The following is a 20,223-nucleotide window of genomic DNA, read 5'->3' as shown; positions in this document are numbered from 1 at the left end:
GCTTACTCCCAGGAAAGTGGATTGCTCAGAAAATTAATTTATTAAGCAAAGGTCCACTACAGCAAGCAAATTGTAACAAGCTTATGTCTGCAAAACTTGTTCTCATTCCAAATTCAGCAGGCTGAATCAGAAGCTGGAGTTGCTATTTGCATAATAACCCAAGAGAAGTCCACCGGGTACTTCTTCCCCCTTTCAGAAATCTCCCCTTCAGCTAATGTTCACAATAATCCAACAATAAAAGGATGATGGCTGTAAGATTTGAAAGGCATTAGTAAACATTTCTGTTTAGCATTATGTTTATCTTCCCCTTTCCTAGAATTTCACTGCTAGTTTGAGGTAGATGCAGCTGCTTTCTCAACTCCGTTATCTTGAAAGGGTGCCTGAATTTGGAGAAGCCCGTGAAGACACATAACAGAATCTACGTCTTCATAATGAAGATTGCTTTTAAAAAATAATAAACAGCTGAAGTGTCCCGAAAAACTCTACAGAATACGAGTCTGTTTACAAGCGGTTTTAAGGCTAGCCTTCAACAGTACTCGTAAATGTCAGACAACATCCAGCGTAGATGTTGACGAGAGTTAATTAGGAGCAATTAGTTTATCCTCCTGCCGAGAGTCTCTACGATCACCTTCCCTTCCTCCCCTCCCCTGCTGCTGCTGCTGCAGAGACCAGCATTGCTGTGTGTGCAGCAGGCAAAGGAATGAGAGATGAGTCGAGTCCCGGGCTCCCTTTTCCTCCCCCTCCTTCGCAGAGCGGTGCATTGTGGAGGTAACCGTTGAGGAAGCGTCCGCTGTTGACTAGCACTGTGCTGTCCTGTGCTGGGAGCTGTCCAAGGTGCTACTTCTCCGGGGAGTCCCTGCAAAACGCACGCCCTTGCATTCGCCTGCCTGCCTTCCTTCCTGTCCGCCTCTTTCTGCCTTTTACACACGTTCTCGGCTTATCCTCTCACTATCTTGTTCTCCTGTCAGGAAGAGACCATGGTGTTTGCTCCAGGTAACGTATTCATCTTCTCATTCTCTCTTTGTGTTTTAGATCGTTGCAGGTGGGCCTTATTCTGCTCTCCTTGAGAAACAAAGGTGGAGCATTTCCTTCCACTCACTCACTCACTCGCACACACACATACATACACGCACACAGTTCTAACCCAATGCTGCCAGTGTTTGTTGCTATCCTGTCCCAACTAGGACAGAGGAGCAGGCTTACCGGTGGAAACACTGCAGAGGCACAGCTGACAGGAACTATTGTAGATTATGTAGCTATTGTTTTTTGGCTAAATGAAGAACAGCACTTGCTCTGCATCTCAACAGCTCCGAACTAAAGCTGTGGAGAAGGATGTTCCACTTAGAGGATTCTGAAAATGTTTATTAAACAGAGCATTGATGCTCTCTCTGTGTGTGCACATGTGTGCATGTGCTGGTGTCTGTATGTGAAAGTGTATAGCATACTTGCATGTCAAGTGTTATCTGAAATCATAAATTCACATTTTATATATATATAAAAGTACTTGGGTCAAGACCTCTAGCCATAAGACTTTTTTTCCTCATTTAGTTTCAGAGGATAGCTGTGTTGGTCTACAGTAGAGCAATTAGAGACAAGTCCAGTACTGTTTATACCCCAAAAATCTTGTTGGTCACTAGGGTAATAACAACCTCAACTCTAACTGTTTTATTTTCTTTGACATTCTTCATGCAGCACACTCCTAAGCATATTTATTTATTCTGTAAATATCCTTAGGCTTTCAACCCAAATCAGATTGCAAGAGGAGAAAATTTATCAGCTGCAAAAGATAGTTCCTAAGTGGCTTTTCAGAGATCCCCACACCAAACTTTTAAATTTTCATTCAGGAATTTGATTCTCTCTCACCTCCACCAGTCTCCTTTTATAGTCATAGTCCTCAAGCCATTAATTCAATAGTAATCTAATTAGTCTGGGAAGTCATTGTTTAGGATTGTTGCCCAGGTAACAAAAATGTACAGGATGAGAAAAAGGAATATTTTAACCAACCAGGGCTCACCAATTGTCCAGAGGGTTTTTGTTGGTTGGTTTGTTGGTACAAGGTATAAGATCAAAAATGAATTTTAAAAGTAGAAAAGTACTAGGCCTGTAAGTTTAATTCACAGTTTTAAAAAATACAAGTAAAAGCTACAAATTAAGATTTTATTACTGAAGATATTTTAGTTATGGAGCTGTAGAGCTTATAATAGCCCATTAAAATTGTTTCAGCTGCAGGGTTGTATAATCTCCATATTGGGCTTGTTGATTATCAAAAACTGCACAGCTTTGAGCTTTTAAGTTGTGCATTTTTTTACATACATGTGAATGCAAGGCTTTTTTGGTTGAAAAAGCCCAGAAGGAACTCATTCACATATTAGGCCACACCCCCTGACATCACCATTGTTTCACATAGGACTTTTTTGTAAAAAAAAAGCCCAGCAGGAATTCATTTACATATTAGGTCATGCCCCCTGACACCAAGCCAGCCGGAACTGCGTTCCTGCTTTAAAAAAAAAAAAAGCCCTGTGTGAATGTATGTATATCCTCAATAATTAAAAAAAATGTTTGATAATTTCTGAACGAATATAACATTGAAATATCTGTCAAAACCAGGGACTCTAAACAATGTAAAGGAAAACAAGAAAATTGCTGTTTTAACTTAAAAAACTGTGGGTGCAAGCTAGCCACATAAAATGTCGTATACTGACACTGAGTCAGGACACCCATCTTACTCAGCATGATCTACTTTGACTGAAAGTGACTCTTCAGAGTTTCAGATAGGTAAAGTCCTTCCCAGCACTTCCTGCTAGCTAGTCTTTTCCTGTAAGTGCCAGAGACTGAATCCAGGACTTTCTCTATAAAATGTTCACTAAACAATGACTGCTCCCCAGCTTTTATGCCTTGTCACTTTCAAAGAATGAAAATTAATTAAATTAAGATAACTTTAGCATGCCTTCAATACATGGGGTTAGATTATTTTTGCAGATCTCTTGAAGCCAGGAGAAATTTTCCAGCCTAGCTGTTTTATTGAAGAAACAGACTGGCATTGTTGTATATCTGGTAAATCAGAACACTTCTGTTGTCAGTGCAAGGGGAAGTGATTTGCACACACAGGTGCCAATGGCACACATTACCTCACACTCTTTCTAGGACTCCCTGCCCCTGGCAGTCTTTGGGGGATTCAAATGGGATATAACAAGAGGGGGCAGGCCCGTAGCTACGGTGGGGCCTGGGAGGGATCAGACTCCACTAATTTCCCCTTGCTTTATCTTTCTGGCCCCTCAACTGCTTGCCCGCTGCCTTCCTCACTTGCCCACAGCCTTTTTCACCTGCCCACCACCTTCCTCGCCTGCCTTCCTCTCTTGCCCACCTGTCACTTTCCTTGGCCACCCACCACCTTCCTCACCTGCCTTTCTCAGTTGCCCACCGCCTTTCTTTGTCACCCATTCCCCTGCTTTCCTTGGTCACCCACCACCTTCCTTGCCCGTCTTCCGCCTTTCTCACCCACCTGCTGCCTTCCTTGCCTGCCTTCTTTGCTCACCTGCTGCCTTTCTCGCTCACCTGCCCCACGGCCCCCCACCTACATTTTTATCCCCTGCCCCCCCCCCCATCTAAAATTTTCTGGTGATAGGCCTGAGAGGGGTAACCTAGAAGGTTCCACTCTGCAAACAAAACTTCCCTCATGACACCAATGTGCTGTAGTATTTAGACTGAGAACTGGAGGACTACTTGAATATGCACTCTGCCATGGAAGCTTGCTAAGAGACCTCAGGGGAGTCACAAACACATATAGCCTACCTCACAGGGTTTTTCTGAGGATAAAATGGAGAAGGGGTGTGTGTGATGTAAGTTGTTTTCAGCAGTCCCCATTAGGCAGAAAAGTGGGGTATAACTGAAGTAAATAAATAATCTATGGGATTTTGTTGAAGTGACCAGTTAAGAAAAAAACATTAATGGATTGCAGCCTAGGATAACATTGTGGAATTCTTATAATTATTTGAGAAAGGAAGTATGTGATAAAACCATTCAGTTTTACAAGGAAGTCAGAAAGCCAAAAGAGAATTCCACTGAAGTCAATTAGACTTTCCCCCTAAGTAAACATGGTTGAGAAAGAGTTTTAAAAAGTGAAATACCAACAAAAGCTGAGGTCAGTTTCTTGTATCTGAAAACAGTGAAAAGAACATATTTTCAGTGCTGAATATTTTTGAAACACATTACCTGAGTCTTTAATTGTGGGGAGTGCAATATCTTTGCTTTCTATGCTATTCTCCAGAGTCACTTCTCCTCTTTCTATTAAATATTATCTGACAGTCCAGATACTCCATATCATCATTCAAAGACTGCTTTTGAGACAAGCTTTTGAGACAAGCTTTGAGACACATGGAACTTGAGAACTGCAGCAAGAGGTTATAAGTATAATAAAAACAACATTAACTTCAAAAGCTGATAAGTTGATCAAACTGTGCTCTTCGTTACTTCTGTAAGAGAATGAGCAATCTTTCCATATTTTCAGACTATTGAAATTGTTTATTTATGGTAATAATTGTCTTTTAGCTTGTTTATGCTGGGAGAACACTTTGTCATTTCCTTTGTTAAAATATTTCTTAAAAAACCAAAAAAAAATAATAATGAAAAAACTTGAAACCCAGTAACTATTTTTTTTCAAAAGGGATGAAGGAGAAACAAAATGCATGTATAGAATGGAAATTTAAAAATCAACATATCTAGACATAAGCTTCTATAAAAGATTTCTAAATATCTAAAAAAACATCCATACACAATTGTTGTCTATATGCCAAACATTCAAATATTGAAAAAGCTGTAAGGTCCTTGATTCATTGATTTATCTCACCAGTGTTGTAGTACAAGTCTTTTAGTTATAGTAAGGGCACAGAGGGTCCATTTTTGTTGACTTTTGGTTAGCCTCCAAGAGATGCGCAGCTAATTTATGAGTACATAAACAGCCTCAAAAATCAGTGAACATTCTAATACAAAATAACTCTCTTCAAAGCATTTTTTGTAGCAGGAATTCCTTTGCATATTAGGCCATATACACCTGATGTAGCCAATCATCCTGGAGTTTACAGTAGGCCCTGCACTAAGAGCCTTGTAAGTTCTTGGAGGATGGCTACATCAGGGGTGTGTGCCCTAGTATGCAAAAGAGTTCCTGCTACAAAAAAAGCCCTGACTTTCTTCCAGAAAAACTGAATGAATACACATGCCCAAAGCATATATTTAAGGGATGCATCCTCTGAGTTACAATGCCGACAGAACAGAACCACATGGGATTGTAGATACCTACTGATGTAATTAAGAAGTTGACAATTCTTCTTCAACATGCCATAAAGCTGCATCATGATGTTATAAAAATAATCTGTTGATATATCTTTTTTTTAACTGTAATCTAATATTAACTCACTTTTTAATATAATTGTATTTTAATATCAATGTATTTTAACCTATTGACTTGATATGCCAATAAAAGCTGCCTGACTAACTGGCCACATGGGATGGTGGATACCTACTGAGTGTCATAGATATCTTGTAACAATCTAGAATTTATAGATGCTTAGTGACAAGCTCTAATGAGTGCGCTTGTGCAAAGCAGTTGTTTGGGCTTTCGTTCATGAGCACAAACTGTGCTTTAGAATGCCAGTTGAGCAATGCTGTGCTGAATCAGTTTCCACTGGGAATAACAGCTTCATTACCATGAGCACACTTGGAGCCAAATCATTAATCTGGGCAGGAGACAAACTCCACCATTTTTAGGGTCATCCCTCAAATTTAAATAATCTCTTAAAGATCAAGGGATATAGTGTATGTATAGAGCTTGCCACAAAATATACTATTCAGATATTTTCAGGTGAGAATCCATGTCGGTCTGAAGCAACAAAAGAAAGTTTAAGACCAACAAAGTTTAATTCTGGGTATAAGCTTTCATGTGCATGTACATTTCTGAACAAAGTTTATGCTTAGAATTAAACTTTGTTGGGCTTAAAGGTGTCCCTGGACTCAAGCTTTGTTCTGTTCAGATATTTGTTAGATGACATGAGTTGTTATTGATTCATTAACTTCTAGTTCTTATCTCATGTTCTTAATGGACAAATACTAGATTTTATACATTTCCCTTTTTTAAAAAACTGTAGATCTTAGATCTGGTTTCTAGTAAGTAATCATTGTTCTAGGGAAAAATTCAGAACTTTAAGATAGTTTGCCCAGGTTGTCTGAAATTTTTTTTTGATGATGTATTACTTCATTTCAGGGATAATACAAAACTATCAGCCTTCAGTACAATATATTAGTACACAATAAGTCATATTTAACCATATGTGAGAAGAAAAGTATTTTCCCCTTGTTAAGATATTATTTTGGGGGGGAGCCTAAGTGTAAAAGGACCATCCATTAATCTACTTGCTAATACTAACATGCTCTGTCCCACTTTCTCAGAAGCAGAATACCTTTCTACTAGGAAACAGCAGAGGCATTGAATGACCCACGGAATGAAACTAAGATGGCCATTGTCAGCTCTTTCCATACTCTATCTGACCAAATAATTCCCTTGATTTTTTTGTGCCAGGCCCATTTAGTAGAAGAATATACATATATAGGATAACATGCTAATCTTAATAGGAAATTCTGTGTGTAAAGAGTATAATTTATAACACAAATATAGTACTAGTCAAAGATGAAATCCCAAAATTCAAAAATAATGAGTGTCTATATTAATTTACCCACCTCAGATTTTTCAAATGTATTTCAAAGACCTTTTAAAAAGCTAATTGCAAGTTCAGCTGTTTGAGGAAAGAGCAATAATAATAATAATAATAATAATAGATTTTATTTGTATCCCGCCCTCCCCACCAAGGCGGCTCAGGGCGGCTAACAACATTCCATACATTAACATAAATAGGTAAAACTTTAAATTTAACAGTTAAAAAATTAAACATAAAAACCAGTTAATTGAGTTAAAATACATAGTTTAAGTTACATTAAATGTATCTGGCAGCAATAAAACTGTTCTGGCGCTGGTTCTGCCAGTTTAGATAGTTCCATGGTAGTATTATAGATGGCGGTTCTTTTATTCCTAGTAACTCAGCAGTCGATATCAGCATAGGCTTGTCTGAAAAGGGCGGTCTTGCAGGCCCTGCGGAACTGGTCCTCCGGAAGCTGGTTCCACAGTGCAGGAGCCGCGGCTGAAAAGGCCCATGCTCTGGTGTTTTGGAGTTTGACCTCTCTCGGCCCAGGGGTGGTCATTTTATTTTTACCCACTGACCTCAGTGCTCTCTGGGGTTCATATGGGGAGAGACGGTCCCTTAGGTAGGCTGGTCCTCGGCCATATAGGGCTTTAAAGGTAATAACCAACACTTTGTACTGGACTCGGTAGGTGATTGGCGGCCAGTGCAGTCCGCGCAGCCCCGGCCGTATGTGCTCCCATTTCAAGAGCCCCAATAGTAGCCTGGCTGACGCGTTCTGCACCAGCTGCAGCTTCCGGGTCCGGCACAGAGGTAGCCCCAAGTAGAGGGCATTACAGTAGTCCAATAACCTCCCAGTTCATCAGTTTGGAGGTGGGTGGGATGTGAATAACTGGTCAACATACAAAAATTTTAAAGTGGATGGTTAATCTGTTTTAATCCACTTTAAAAAATTTGTATGTTGACCAATGTAGGGAAAAATGGCTAAATAAATAAATGGAGCAAGCTGGTGAATTTAAACATCCCAGCATCTGTGCTGCAATTCCCAAGGACAGTGCAAGAATGTGCATGTGTAAAAGTATCAAATGAATTTAAACTCTCCAAAAAAGCAAATTAGCTTAGCATTCATTGGTGATGCTTACAGTTGGTCTGAAGCAACCAAATAAATGTTCAAGTCAAAAGTACTTTGCACAGAATAAATATACATATGTTTAAGATCAGCATGTTCTCCTGTTTAGTTCTCCTGTTTAGACATGTGTTTAAGATCAGCATTTTCTCCTGCTTAGTAAATACAGAGTGTATTTACTCTGGCTTACTTATGTTGTGGACAACACTAAAGTGAAAAAGGTGTCTTGCTCTGTGTTTTTTCTGTCATAATTATTTATTATAATTGCCAAAGGGGATGTGTGCTTAACATCACAGTCTCATGGAAGTCTGTAAACAATTCAGGATAGCAACAAAGATATACATTGGCATAATGCAGGATTTCTGGAGAAATGTAAGTATTGTGCATAAATATGAACACTCCCAGTGGGTGTGAAAAACCAAGCTTCACTGTCTGCATTCTGGACACCCACTGTGTAGCTTAGGATACTGAAGACAGGTGAGTACAGCTCACTCAGGCACTACATAAACCTAATCAGGACACCCATAAATCAGTTGATGGGGCACAAGACATGGGACTACATATCTGTAGCCTCAAACACACACACTAGGAACATATATGGGTGGACATTGATGGTAGGAACTGTAGAGAAAGGGTACTTTGCACAAACAAATAGACAAAAAGGGGAACAAGCACTGTAAATACATATTGCTAATTCTACTCTGGTCAGAATACTTACAGGTATTCTACACTGGGACACAAATATCGAATACGCCACTCCTTCAACTGGGGTGCAAGGACAACTGCACAAGTCACCAAGGGAAGACATCCCCTCGCTCAAGCATGGATTGCTTCAAGACCCTCCCCTCAGTGGCATGCCTACTGTGTATTGGCTCAACTACCCTTCTCTCAGCAGTTACTAGTAACATTATTAGATAGGGGGCACAGGGTAAGTATTCAGTGCATAAAGCACCCCTCCCCTTGGAGATATGCTGGTAGAATGTCACTATAATATTGGCATGATGTCATGTCAAAGTAAAGACTTTGCTTTGCAGGAGGTGAATCCCATGGAGCAACATGAACAGAACTGCAGTCAGAGTTCCATGCAACTCATACAAGGGATGGGTAATTATTGACTCACAAATTATACCGTCTCCCACAGCAGATGCATCCTAAAGCATGGGAACCCAGAAGAGAGAGGGGGAGGGATTTTCAAAAGTACCTAGGTGGTGCTGTTCTTTCACACATATAATATATGCAGAGTACTTGCACTCACATGCAATCTGTTGCTAGTGTGAAACATTACTCATTACTGTCTTTTGGGGCTTTTTCCAGGTAATTCTTCATCAGGGATAAAAGCCTGGATGTACCCCATGAACTATGCAATGCTGTCTGCTGATCAACAAGACCACAGCTTCAGTGACTACTGTGCAGTCATGCTTTGTGATTGCTAATTTTTTTATTCTAACTTGGCTTCTGCACAATTGCAATGTATTTAATAATGATGATCATGAACTGGGAAAATGCAGTTTTGTTTGTGGTTTGTGGTGTGCCTGGTTTACGAACCATGAACTGTCATGAACTTTTAGCTGCCAAGTTAGATCCAGGTGGGTAGCCATGTTGGTCTGAAACAACAGAATAATGTTAGAGTCCACTGGCACCTCTAAGACCAACAAAGTTTTACTCAAGGTATGAGCTTCCATGTGCATGCACTTTTCTTCAGATAAAATTATATGGAAGAGGACCACTCTAACTTACAGACACAGGCTGAACATCAAATTAGCATATGACGTGATGAAGATATTTTGAGACAAAACAGGAATAACAGATTAAGTGTATAGGGCCAACAGTTGTATGGATTTAATTAAGGGTGAACAACAGTTGAAGCAATAAATATGTCAAAATAGGAGATAAACATGTAAGAGAATATTTTCTAGTTGTGGAAAGTTAACTGAGACTCCTTTAAAATGCCTCATTTATTTCCTCTCAAGCATGAAGGTAACAAACAGATTTTTTCCTCCTTTTGTTGGGGTGGGGTGCAATGTTATGTTGGGAAATATATTTCAAGTTTCATTTCATTACATTACTATCACTACATTTTGTTCTAAATACTACTACACCAATATAGTCTTATATGTCTTCCCCCTCTTCCCCTCAAAGGGAATACCCATGGGATTTGGGCCCAAGATATTTTAGTTGCTCCATTTTGGCCCAGGCAGGTTTGTTTCACAAATCTTCTGCACCTGTCCAATGGATGCTTCATCCCACTGGAACCAGCAATGGACCTTCTAACACATGGTCCCTTATGGCATCAGGATGTGGCCAAGCTCTGTTTGACAGCCTGGCTTCTGAACCCTCTAGATAAGTTTCTTTTTTCCTCAAGGGATGTTGGAGGTCTTGCTTCATTCACGGAAGCTCTCCACCCATAACTCCTGTGCTAGAAAGGAATAGATTTGCAGACTGGATCAAGAACAGAGCTCTGTCCCTCCATCTAGCCCCTTGCCCCTGGTTTTGGAATACCTCTTGTTTCTTAAGGACTCAGGCCTGGCCCCTTATTGGTGAAGGTGCACCTGATGGCAATTGTGGCCTTCCATGGTTTTGTGGATAGGGTCTGTTTTTCTCCATTGTGTGTCCAAGCAATTTTTGAAGATCCTCTGTAACATGTGCCCACTGAGACCACCTGTGGTGCCATAGTGGTCTCTCTCCTTTGTTCTTTATCAACTGATGCTAGCCCACTTTGAACCACTTTCAAGTTGCCCCTGTCTCTTCTCTCCCTTAAAATGTTTTTTTGGTTGCAGTTACCTCTGCTTGGAGGGGGGAGCTGGCTGTGGTCAGGGAGGATTTTCCATTTGTCCAGTTTTTCCCTTACAGGGCAGTGCTTCAGTCTAGTTTTGAATTCTTACTTAACATGGTTTCTTCATTCCACCTGTCACAGCCTGTTTGTTTGTCCATATTTTCCCCAACCCTGTGTCTCCAGCAGAAAAAAAAATTACATGGGTTAGATATTACAAGGGCTTTATTATATTACCTTCACCACATAAGATCTATTAGGAAGCATCACTTATTTTTTGGGACATGGGGTGGTCATGCAGCCTTCTTGCAGACCCTGTCCAAATGGATTGTTTGAGCCACCAGGTTGTGCTATGTCCATGCTAGGGCTGATTGCCCATTGGCTCTTTGAGCACTAGGGCCTTCCACAGAAACATTCTGCTGCATGAGGTCTACAGAGCTACTGGGTGTCAGAGGACATCTTCATGATCAACGTGGATGCACAAGACATGGCTGTCAGCAGGGCAGTCCTGCACTCCCTGTTCACCTAGAATTCCCCTCCCACCTCCTGGTGAATAGCTTGGTACTCTTCCCAGTGTGGGACTGCACAGGAGACCAAAAATGAAAACAAGGTTGCACTTACCTGTAACTGCTGTTTGTTGAGTTGTCTTCCATGCAGGCACACATCTCCTCCCTCCTATCCAACCAGGAGTTCTTGCTGTGGCTGGCTTCACTGCAGGGAGACTCAGTGGTGTGGAAGGACTGAGGGGGAATTGCACCCCTTACCCTCAACATGCTTTTGGCAGGAATGCTCTGGGCTTGTGCCAAGGGGAGGGGTGCTCTCTCTACTCTTAGAACCTAGAAATTTCTCTCCATCAGCAGACCTGCACATGTGCATTCCCCAGTGTGTCCCTGCATAGAAGACAACTTGATGAACAGCAGTTACAGGTAAGTGCAACCCTGTTTTCAACTTAATTTTTTTCCTATGCTGTCTGCTATGATCCCTGGTGAGTTGGCAGGGATTGCTTAGGCTTATATTTTTGAAAGAAGGATAATACATTCTTACATCAACAGTCCTGGTTCCTGAAATTGATTAGGTTCTAGGCTGAATAGGGTCAGTAGTTTCTTCTATCCAAAACCAGAGCAGAGAATATCAGCCATCTCAGAACATGGGGTGCCATGTTCTAATTCTCAATTACAACCAAACTGTACTTTCTCAATTTCAGGTCTCCTTGCTTCCAAAATGACTTTTCATGATGCTGTGTTTTTGGAGCTTTGCCTTTGTTACCCACCCTAGTCAGGAAGAGAAAAACCCACATTTATATCCAGTGATCAAAAAACCCATGGAACACAGTAATGTAACATTAACTCACATCATACATTCCCATTTATGCTATTCACAGAACACAATGACAAACATAACCATGCAGATTAGCTCCCATTACCCTTCTTGGATTTCTTTTTTCCCTTGAATCGGCAAGCATTGTCAGTATACTGTTCTAGGTGGCATTCTTAAGAAGCCAAATCTATTTGACATGTAAAGCAAGGAAAGCAGATTTGCACAAAAATAGTACAATGCTAACAAATTGCAGAGGAGTAACCTAATGCAGTGATGATGACAATTGGTGTGAATGTCACTGTGGATATACATGTTTTGAATACACAAAAGACAACTGAAATCATAAAAGAAAAATTCTAGATCTTTATATACAAGATGACTTTGTATATTATAAATATATTTATGTGCTTCATTTTGGTTTTGGAGGCTGTGGAGAAACGCCATCTTAGTTGGGAGGGAACATGAAACTGCTAAGCAGGCTTTGGCCTAGCCTCCCTCCAACCCCCCCCCCTCCCTTCCAGAGCCAAACCAGCAACTCTAAGGGGAAAGCCTCCTAGAGCGGCAGGAAGTTCTTTTGTCCTTTGCATTAGAGTTAACCAGGAAGAAAGGCAGTCCTCAGCTGGCGCTCAAAGGAGGAGGTTGTGAGCATGGGGGCTCCTGACTGTGGGATAGGCCTACTCAGGAAAGGGAGGCCCCCAGGCAGTCAGACCAAGTAAGTCATCCACAAAGCAGGGCAAGTTTAGACCAGGGACAGTAGGATGCGTTTATAACCACCTTTTCTTTGTCATGCTGTTTGCTGTGCGGGTGCTGTGCTGTGCTAACCTTTTACATGCAACTGTTTTCGTTGTGCTTTTCTTTTCTTTTTCTCTTTTAAATAAATATTTTTGCTGTTTTGAATGCTGGCAGTCAAACTCTGTACCACATAGATCCCGACCGCTTAGACCACGCTGCTTTATGAAGGGGGCCCCAGGGAAGAGGGAAGGCATGCAGTTGGATAAGGTGCCAATCCTCCAGGGGTTCCCCAAAGAAGTGCTGAGGTCTCTGTGATACCCAAGTACAGGGTGGCAGAGGACCTTGAGGCCTGGCCTCATAGCTGGAGAGGGGGAATGGGAGTCCTGTTCCTCTCAATCTGAATCCCTAGACTGAGCAGGTGGTGGCAGCGAGCCCAAGTGGCCGGAGGAGAAATAGCTCCCTCCAGGAGTTGGCAACTCAATAGGGAGTTGACGGGACTGGGTCTGAAGGCAGAATCGGGCCGGTTCCGTCACAGAGGCATAGTTCAGAAGTAAAAGTTACACACACATCTATTTCTCCCCTAAACGATGTGTCTGATTAACTCAAAATTTGATCATAGGCTATTAGTACAAATGTACATTTTAGGGTACATCTATGCAGCAGCATCCTGTGAACCAAGTTATGGCACTTCTATGCTACAGCTTTATAAATAGTATCACAGCCATTCATTTTCCCCAAGGAACCCTGAGAATTGTAGTTGGGCATGGGGCTACTAACAAAGTATCAACAACACCAAACTGCCCACATGCACTAAAACAATTTATCTGGATCCCTAAGTAAGAACAATATGAATGTGTTATTAATTTAAAGTTTATGACTGAGAGATCCAAGCCTATTATTCAGTATTAAATACCATGGTGCAAACAGAGCTTTGTACAATGCTGTCTCTATTTTTTCAGATATGGATGAACTTTCCAATTCTTTCCGAATTCCTACAAGATCACTTACAGCACAAAATCTAAGTGTAGGATTGTGCTGTACTTGCAGCCTTGGGGTCATGCAAACAACTCTTCAATTGTTGTGCAGTGGCATGGGACTGCTGTCACTCTGACAGCTTTCCAATCCACAATACATCTTTGCTTCTGGGTTGAGGAACAGAAGGCTGCATGAAATCACTCAGTTAATTGAGGGCTGAAAGCTTTGGAGCAGTCATAATCAATTATATGCTGCATAAAACAATGTTTTGTCCCCCTAATAACAATAGATTTTATTATAGGGACAGAGGTTTGACTATGCTCCCTATTTTCAGGTTTGCATAGGAATATCCTCTAGATTTAATCATGTCCATTTAGCTATATTTGCAGTAAAAGGTAACATACCCACCCTCCTGGTCGAACTGCCTGCCCCCTATAAGCTTCAAGGGATAATAAATTAGGTGAAATAGCAAGGGGTCTTTTCACTCCTGATCCATAATAGAAGATTTTTTTAATTGTTAGCTGACACTGAACTGTATCTAAAAGCAGACTGAGAAGTAAAAATGACCTGAGAGCCAGCCAAGCTGAATGACCCCTGGTTTGCATTCAGCTCAGTGGTACCAAGAATGGGCATCAACCCCCAAACAGGAAGCAGTGCAAGTGAAAACAGTTGGTAAACTGACACAAACTGCCATGTCTCATGAGGAGTCTGGGCCAAGCAGCCCCTGAGGCTTGGGCAGAGTTGTTGGGGTTTGGAGCTGCTTGTTCCTGGCCATCAGCAGCACTCTAGGGCAGTGGTCCACCAGGAAACTTCCCTATAAGTTAATGAGCAGTCCACTCCTGTCTAAAAGACTCAGTTTTTCAGGTATGACAGAAGAGCTGTGTGGAAATAAGTAAATGCTGATAAGTACTGGAGTGTAGCTATCATGACAATGCATTTCTGTGCTAAGGACTTTTGGCAGATCAACTAGCATTTTCAAGGACAGATACTTCAGGAAGTAAGGGGGTGGGCTCTAGCCCACTAGCAAAACCAGTTGTCACCTAACTTTTCCATCCTTGATCTGCCAATTGAGAAGTCAGTTGGTGACTCAGAGACTGCAACTCATCCCCTATACTAATCTGTTCTTCAACTATATCACTGATGAACATGAGATTTGATTCTTAGATATGTAAAATACTTACACTGCTGAATAGGCAGTTGTTAAACATAGAGGAGATGAGGCAACACATCATAGTAGGGCAAAGTATTTGTATAAGTGACAATATAGGCAATAATACTGTTGTATTCAACATATATATGTAGGTGGGAAAAACAAAAAGAAGAGAAACCTCTTGTTTTGAGAGAAACCTCTTGTTGGGTAAATTTTGATTCCGCAAGTATCCTATAAATTAAAATGTTTGTTCATCTTGGCAAAACAAAGCTCTCACATTGGTTGGAGGTGCATCCATCAACCTTTGGCCCATCAAACAATTAGGAGTACTTATGTGCCATTGATTGATTCCTCTCTCCTACCCAAATGGCTGTTGCTAGCCAGTCGAGCTGATTCTATCAGGAAAAGGCAATCAACATTGGTTCTGGTTCTCCCTACTGCCCCATTGGCTAAGACACCTGTCACACTGCTTCACGGAGGAGAGAAAGAAAGCCTTCCCTTGATTGGCTGAGGGAGAGAGGAGAAGGGAAAGAGCCATAGCCTTCTCTCGATTGGCTGAGGGCTCCTCCCTCTCCTCTTCTGGAAGGGAAACAGACAGAGAGACTCACTGAGAACTCATTGGCCCCAGTCCTGACTAGGGCTGCTAGTTCCAGGTTAGTGGGAAATTCATGAAGCATTTCTTCAGAGGCCATGGCAGCCACCTCTTTTCTGTCTCCCCCTCCCTCCTCCCCTTAGCCTGGGGAAGTTGCTAGCCAGAGGCTGTTGCTAGGCAACTAAAGTTGCTTTCGTCAGTAAAGGGAGAGGTGAATTGAACGGTGTACAGTCCACCCCCCAAAGCAATTATTTTGTCCAGGATGGAGAAAGAGATCTATTGTCTTGAGTTCAGTTGTAATCACAAGAGATCTTTAGCCTCCACCTGGTTGGCTACCCTGGACCTGCAGCACCCTCTGGGTGACTTTATGCCACCTGACTGGCATGACTTAACTAGGCCTGGCTGCTTGCTTCTGTTCAGCAGCAGTCCCCCTATGGCAGCCAGTATGACTTAGCAGTTGCTGACTCCAGGTTGGGAAACTCCTGGAGATTTAAGGGGTGGAGCCTGGAAAGGGTAGAGTTTGAGGAGGGGTGGGACCTCAGATAGATACAATGCCATAGACTCCACCCTCCAAATCAGCCATTTCCTCCTGGGGAACCACTGTTGCCAATCTCTGAATTACAACTGTGCCCAGATGTCAGAGATCAGCTCACAACAGCCCTTATAGTTCTCACAAGAGTTAACCTTGAAAGGGCAGCTTCTGTGAGAGCTCTCTCAGCCCCACCCACCTCACAGGGTGTCTGTTGTGGGAGAGGAAGATAAAGAAGATTATAAGCCACTCTGAGATTCAGAGTAGAGGGTGGGATATAAATCCAATATCATCAGCATCATCTTCTTCTTCTTCTTCCATGAATGTTTATTATAAGAGCATACTGGATTGATTTAATCTGGGAAACCCTAAAAATGCCTTTGGACATTACCTCACCTATTGTATTTGAAACACAACAATTAGTGTCCCACTAGGCAGCCACACACCTGTTGTCTCTTCATACACAATATACATTCTACACCTGATGAAATCACAGATGGATAAGCCTAATATAAGGCATTCCTAAACAGAGTTAACACCATTCTAAATTGATGATGCCAAGCTATACATTACTCTAATTAGCCACTGGTGCTACTGTCTCTGTCTTGGCCCAGTGACCAAAGGAGGTGGCTAATGGAGAACAAACTGAAACTGAATCCAGATAAGACAGAGATGATGCTGGTTGGAAGGGCTACTGCTTTAAATGGGATTGTTCTTCTGAATATTAATGCTGTGTTCATTTTTTCTGAAAGTCTCTGTCAAGAGCTTGGAAGTCTTGATGATCTCTTGTTGGAAAAACAGGTTCCATGACAACAAGAAATGCTTTCCCCCCAGCTGTATCTAATTAGAATGTTTGATCCCTATTTGCAGATTTTTGATCTGACCATGCTCACCCATGCTACAGTAACCTCAAGCTTAGATTACTGTAACATGTTCTACATGGGGTTGCCCTTGAAGATGATCCAGAAACTGCAATGAGTGCAAAAAAGTCAACCCAGGCTAGTTGATAGACCATGTCACTCTTATTCTGAGGTCCTTTCATTTGCTGAGTAGTTTCTAGGTCCAATTCAAGGTCCTGGTGCTCTCCTTTAAAGTGCTACATGATGTGGGGTCATACACTTGAAGGAAAGTCTTTCCCTGCATGTTCCCATGCACCAGCTCCATTCTGCCCAGCAAAATTTATTATCAGTTCCTCCATTGTCTAAGGCATGTTTTGCCACTGTCCAGGCTTGGGCTTTTTCAGGCAGCCCATACCTCTGGGGTAGCTTCTATCCTCCTTCCTTCACAGTGAGGATGCCAAACAGAATAGATGCAGAGGGCTTTGAGGATAAATTCAACCTGGGCAAAGGCAAAATACATTTCTGCCTGGGACATAAATTATTTTTAATTTAGCTTTTAATGTGTTGTTTTAATTTTAATTTTAAATGTTAATACATTGCTTTTTACATTTTTGTTCTGCATCTTGTGCTGGAAGGTTAGGACAAAAGTGGGTATATACATTTTTGTTAAATAAGTAAAGACTGATTTCAAAGGGCTTAAATATTGCACTGCTAAAGTGATGACAATTAATAAACACTTCAGTCCTGATAGCCAGGACCTGATTAGTAATCAACACTTATCTGAAAGGGTCAACTTCGAAGCTGACTTCCCCACTGGGTAGTTCCAGATTTGCAAATGATGTCAGACCAGACCAGAGTCCTGAGTAAATCAGAGTAGGCAGTAATTCTAGAGCAAAAGTTCAACTCCAAAAAACATCCTTTTGAAAACATCCTTTCCTATTATTGGTATCAGAATGTGTGATTGAGAATATATTGATTTTTAACCAATAAAACTGCCATATATACAATATCAGGCCAGAGAAGTTACAATTATGTTCCTCTTTAGTTTTGTTTTCTAAATTGCCTATATTGTTAATATATTTACCAACAAACATATCTTTTTTATTTCATAATAATATCCTAGTTGCCTAGATACTGCAGTAATGTCTACAGGTCTAGGAGTAGATGCTTGGCAAATTGGAGGACCTGACCTGTTTTTTGGCATATCCTTTTAAGTAATATCTACTAAAGTAACCCATACTAAGTAATGTTTTGGTGAAACCCAAAGGATGATTTTTAGTCAGAACTCACAGCAACCTTTGCAAGAGAATGTTGTCTAGCTCCTTCATTTCAAATTCCAAATCTGTTTTGAATTCTCCTCTTTCCTAGCAGGGGATAAATCTGGAAATGAACATGAAGAGGCAAAGCTCCAGAATGCCAGCAAACAGATAGTGCATACCGCCATTCAGCAGGCCGTAAAACAGCTTTCCCAGGAGAACCAGCAAAAGACCAAGGGAACAAACAGCAGCATCAGCCTTCAGCTCGAAAGAGGGGAATTAACCAAGAAGCATGAAAAAAAGTAGAAGGCCACCAAGACTGTCCTTGAATCCTCCAGTCTGCTGCCTTCTTAGTATCTGCTGTCTCACTGAGACACCATTACTACAGATAAAAACAAACCAAAGTGTAATCACATAGTGATAGATGTATACAACTGCAATAGTCTGCAACTGAGACATAGGGTTTTAAGTGCATTAGGTAATGTAACAATATTTATGCAGTGCCTCTTAACATTTAACAAAACAATGCTGTGGCTACTGAAGTTGTGTCAAATGCAAACCTTTTGTAGAGTACAGTTCTAGGTTTAGTACCTGAATTTTTCTGCACATTATCAGTTTCTGTTTGCCTAGGAGAAATCTTTCCTGGAGTTCCAGCTTTCTAGGAATCCATCATACAGTGTCACACAAAACTGGGAAATGTACTTTCAGGTTCCTCAAAGTGAACCTGAAAGTGAAAAGACAGCAATACAATTGGTACCAGAACTATCCATGATTGAGCCTGGATAACTGGGCTGGCTATAATCCAGTACAGAGTTAAACACGCTTTGACTCACTGAAGTCACATCTTATTCTTTTTACCAGCACTCCAAAATATGAATTGAAAGTTAGGTACCACTAAGTCCCATTAAAATAAATGAAACCTAAAAAGTTTTAACTCTGCAATTAAATTAAGAACATGAGATGTGGATAAGATCAGTGTTCCATCTAGTCCAGCATCCTGTTTCACACAGTTACCAACCTGTTGCCCTGGAAGGCCAACAGGGCACAGATGCCAAACCATTCATCTAATATTGCCTCCTAACACGGGAATTCAGAGCTTTGCTGCCTTTGTATATGGATGTTCCCTTTGTCACCATGGCTAGTAGCCATTGATGAACCTTTCTCGTGAATGTGTTTAATTCCTTTAAAGCCATCTATGCTCATGGATATTGTTATATCCACTGGCAGTGCATTTCACAGTCCAGTTACTAATTGAGTGAAGAAGTACTTTCCATATCTCTCAATCAGAATTAAGAACATGCAACATTCTGCTCTTTACTGGATTGCTTATCTGTGTCTAATGTTAATTCCTCTGTTCACATACATTTAGATTTATAGTTGCTAGGACCATAGGAATTTATAGCGCATTAAATGTCAGTGGCATAATACAACTGCATAGTGAACAGTGCCTGTTAATTTCAGTGAGGTTTGTGTAAAACAGATTCACAGCAGACTTTGTCCCAGAAATACATTGTGTGTAGACTGCAAAATAACATTGTAGGGAGTTAATGTGGGGTTGATTCAGAGCCAATTTGCCCACCTTAGAAGTATTGTCATTGGCTTCAGTCAAGTAACTCCAAAGTGTACATGAAGTCCCACACATGAAGTGTTTTTCTCTTCCCGTGAACACAGGAACTCTACATCTGTGCTATGAGAAATCTTATGAAGATAATAGGAGGCCAATGCATGCACTTTGGATTTGCTCATTATATACAAGAGAAATAACCCAAAGGGGAGGCAAAGAGCTATGTTGGACTTTGTATATTCTTTCAATCCATAAAAGTCTTCCAGGCTGTGTTATATGTCCTTATATGCATTCCTTGCTTAAAGACAACTATATATTTAAAGTACCATTTCAAAGTCTGCTTGAATGTTTCAGAATAAATAAATATGAAGAAAAGCTTGATATTCATTAATTATGTCTTAACATTTCACAATGACATTTTTTAAAATGTTGTTTGATTTCATGCTGAGATTCATAATAAAATGGTTTCAAAGTGAGTATTGATGCCCAAAATACAGAGATATATGGTATTGTTTAAAGTTATGTTCACTGCCAATCTTTGACAAATACAGAATATACTGATCATATACATAACTAATAGAGGGAAGTATAATCCTTGTTGTATTGTATGTGTATTATTCAACAAGAGCACCACATTAGGAATAATGCTTTCCTCTGCAAACTACAAATAAAGCTCTGATCTATAAA

The 20,223-nt window shown here is 40.9% G+C and overlaps 1 protein-coding gene across 2 annotated transcripts; it reads left to right on the top strand.

Moving 5' to 3' along the window:
• The first annotated feature begins 722 nt into the window (after positions 1-722).
• Positions 723-18,617, top strand: AKAIN1 (A-kinase anchor inhibitor 1). Of its 2 annotated transcripts, none has more exons than XM_060243948.1 (2): positions 723-993; positions 18,088-18,617. In XM_060243948.1, the coding sequence occupies exons 1-2, from the start codon at positions 978-980 to the stop codon at positions 18,276-18,278; spliced, it is 207 nt and encodes a 68-aa protein (XP_060099931.1). In that variant the 5' UTR covers positions 723-977; the 3' UTR covers positions 18,279-18,617. The 2 variants fall into 2 exon arrangements, with proteins under 2 accessions (XP_060099931.1, XP_060099929.1); XM_060243946.1 differs by having other exon boundaries at positions 18,085-18,617.
• Positions 18,618-20,223: the final 1,606 nt, after the last annotated feature.

Source organism: Heteronotia binoei, chromosome 7, assembly GCF_032191835.1.
Source record: "Heteronotia binoei isolate CCM8104 ecotype False Entrance Well chromosome 7, APGP_CSIRO_Hbin_v1, whole genome shotgun sequence".
NCBI lineage: Eukaryota > Metazoa > Chordata > Lepidosauria > Squamata > Gekkonidae > Heteronotia > Heteronotia binoei.
Note: the sequence above shows the minus strand (reverse complement) of the source record. Positions and strands in the feature narration are given on the sequence as shown.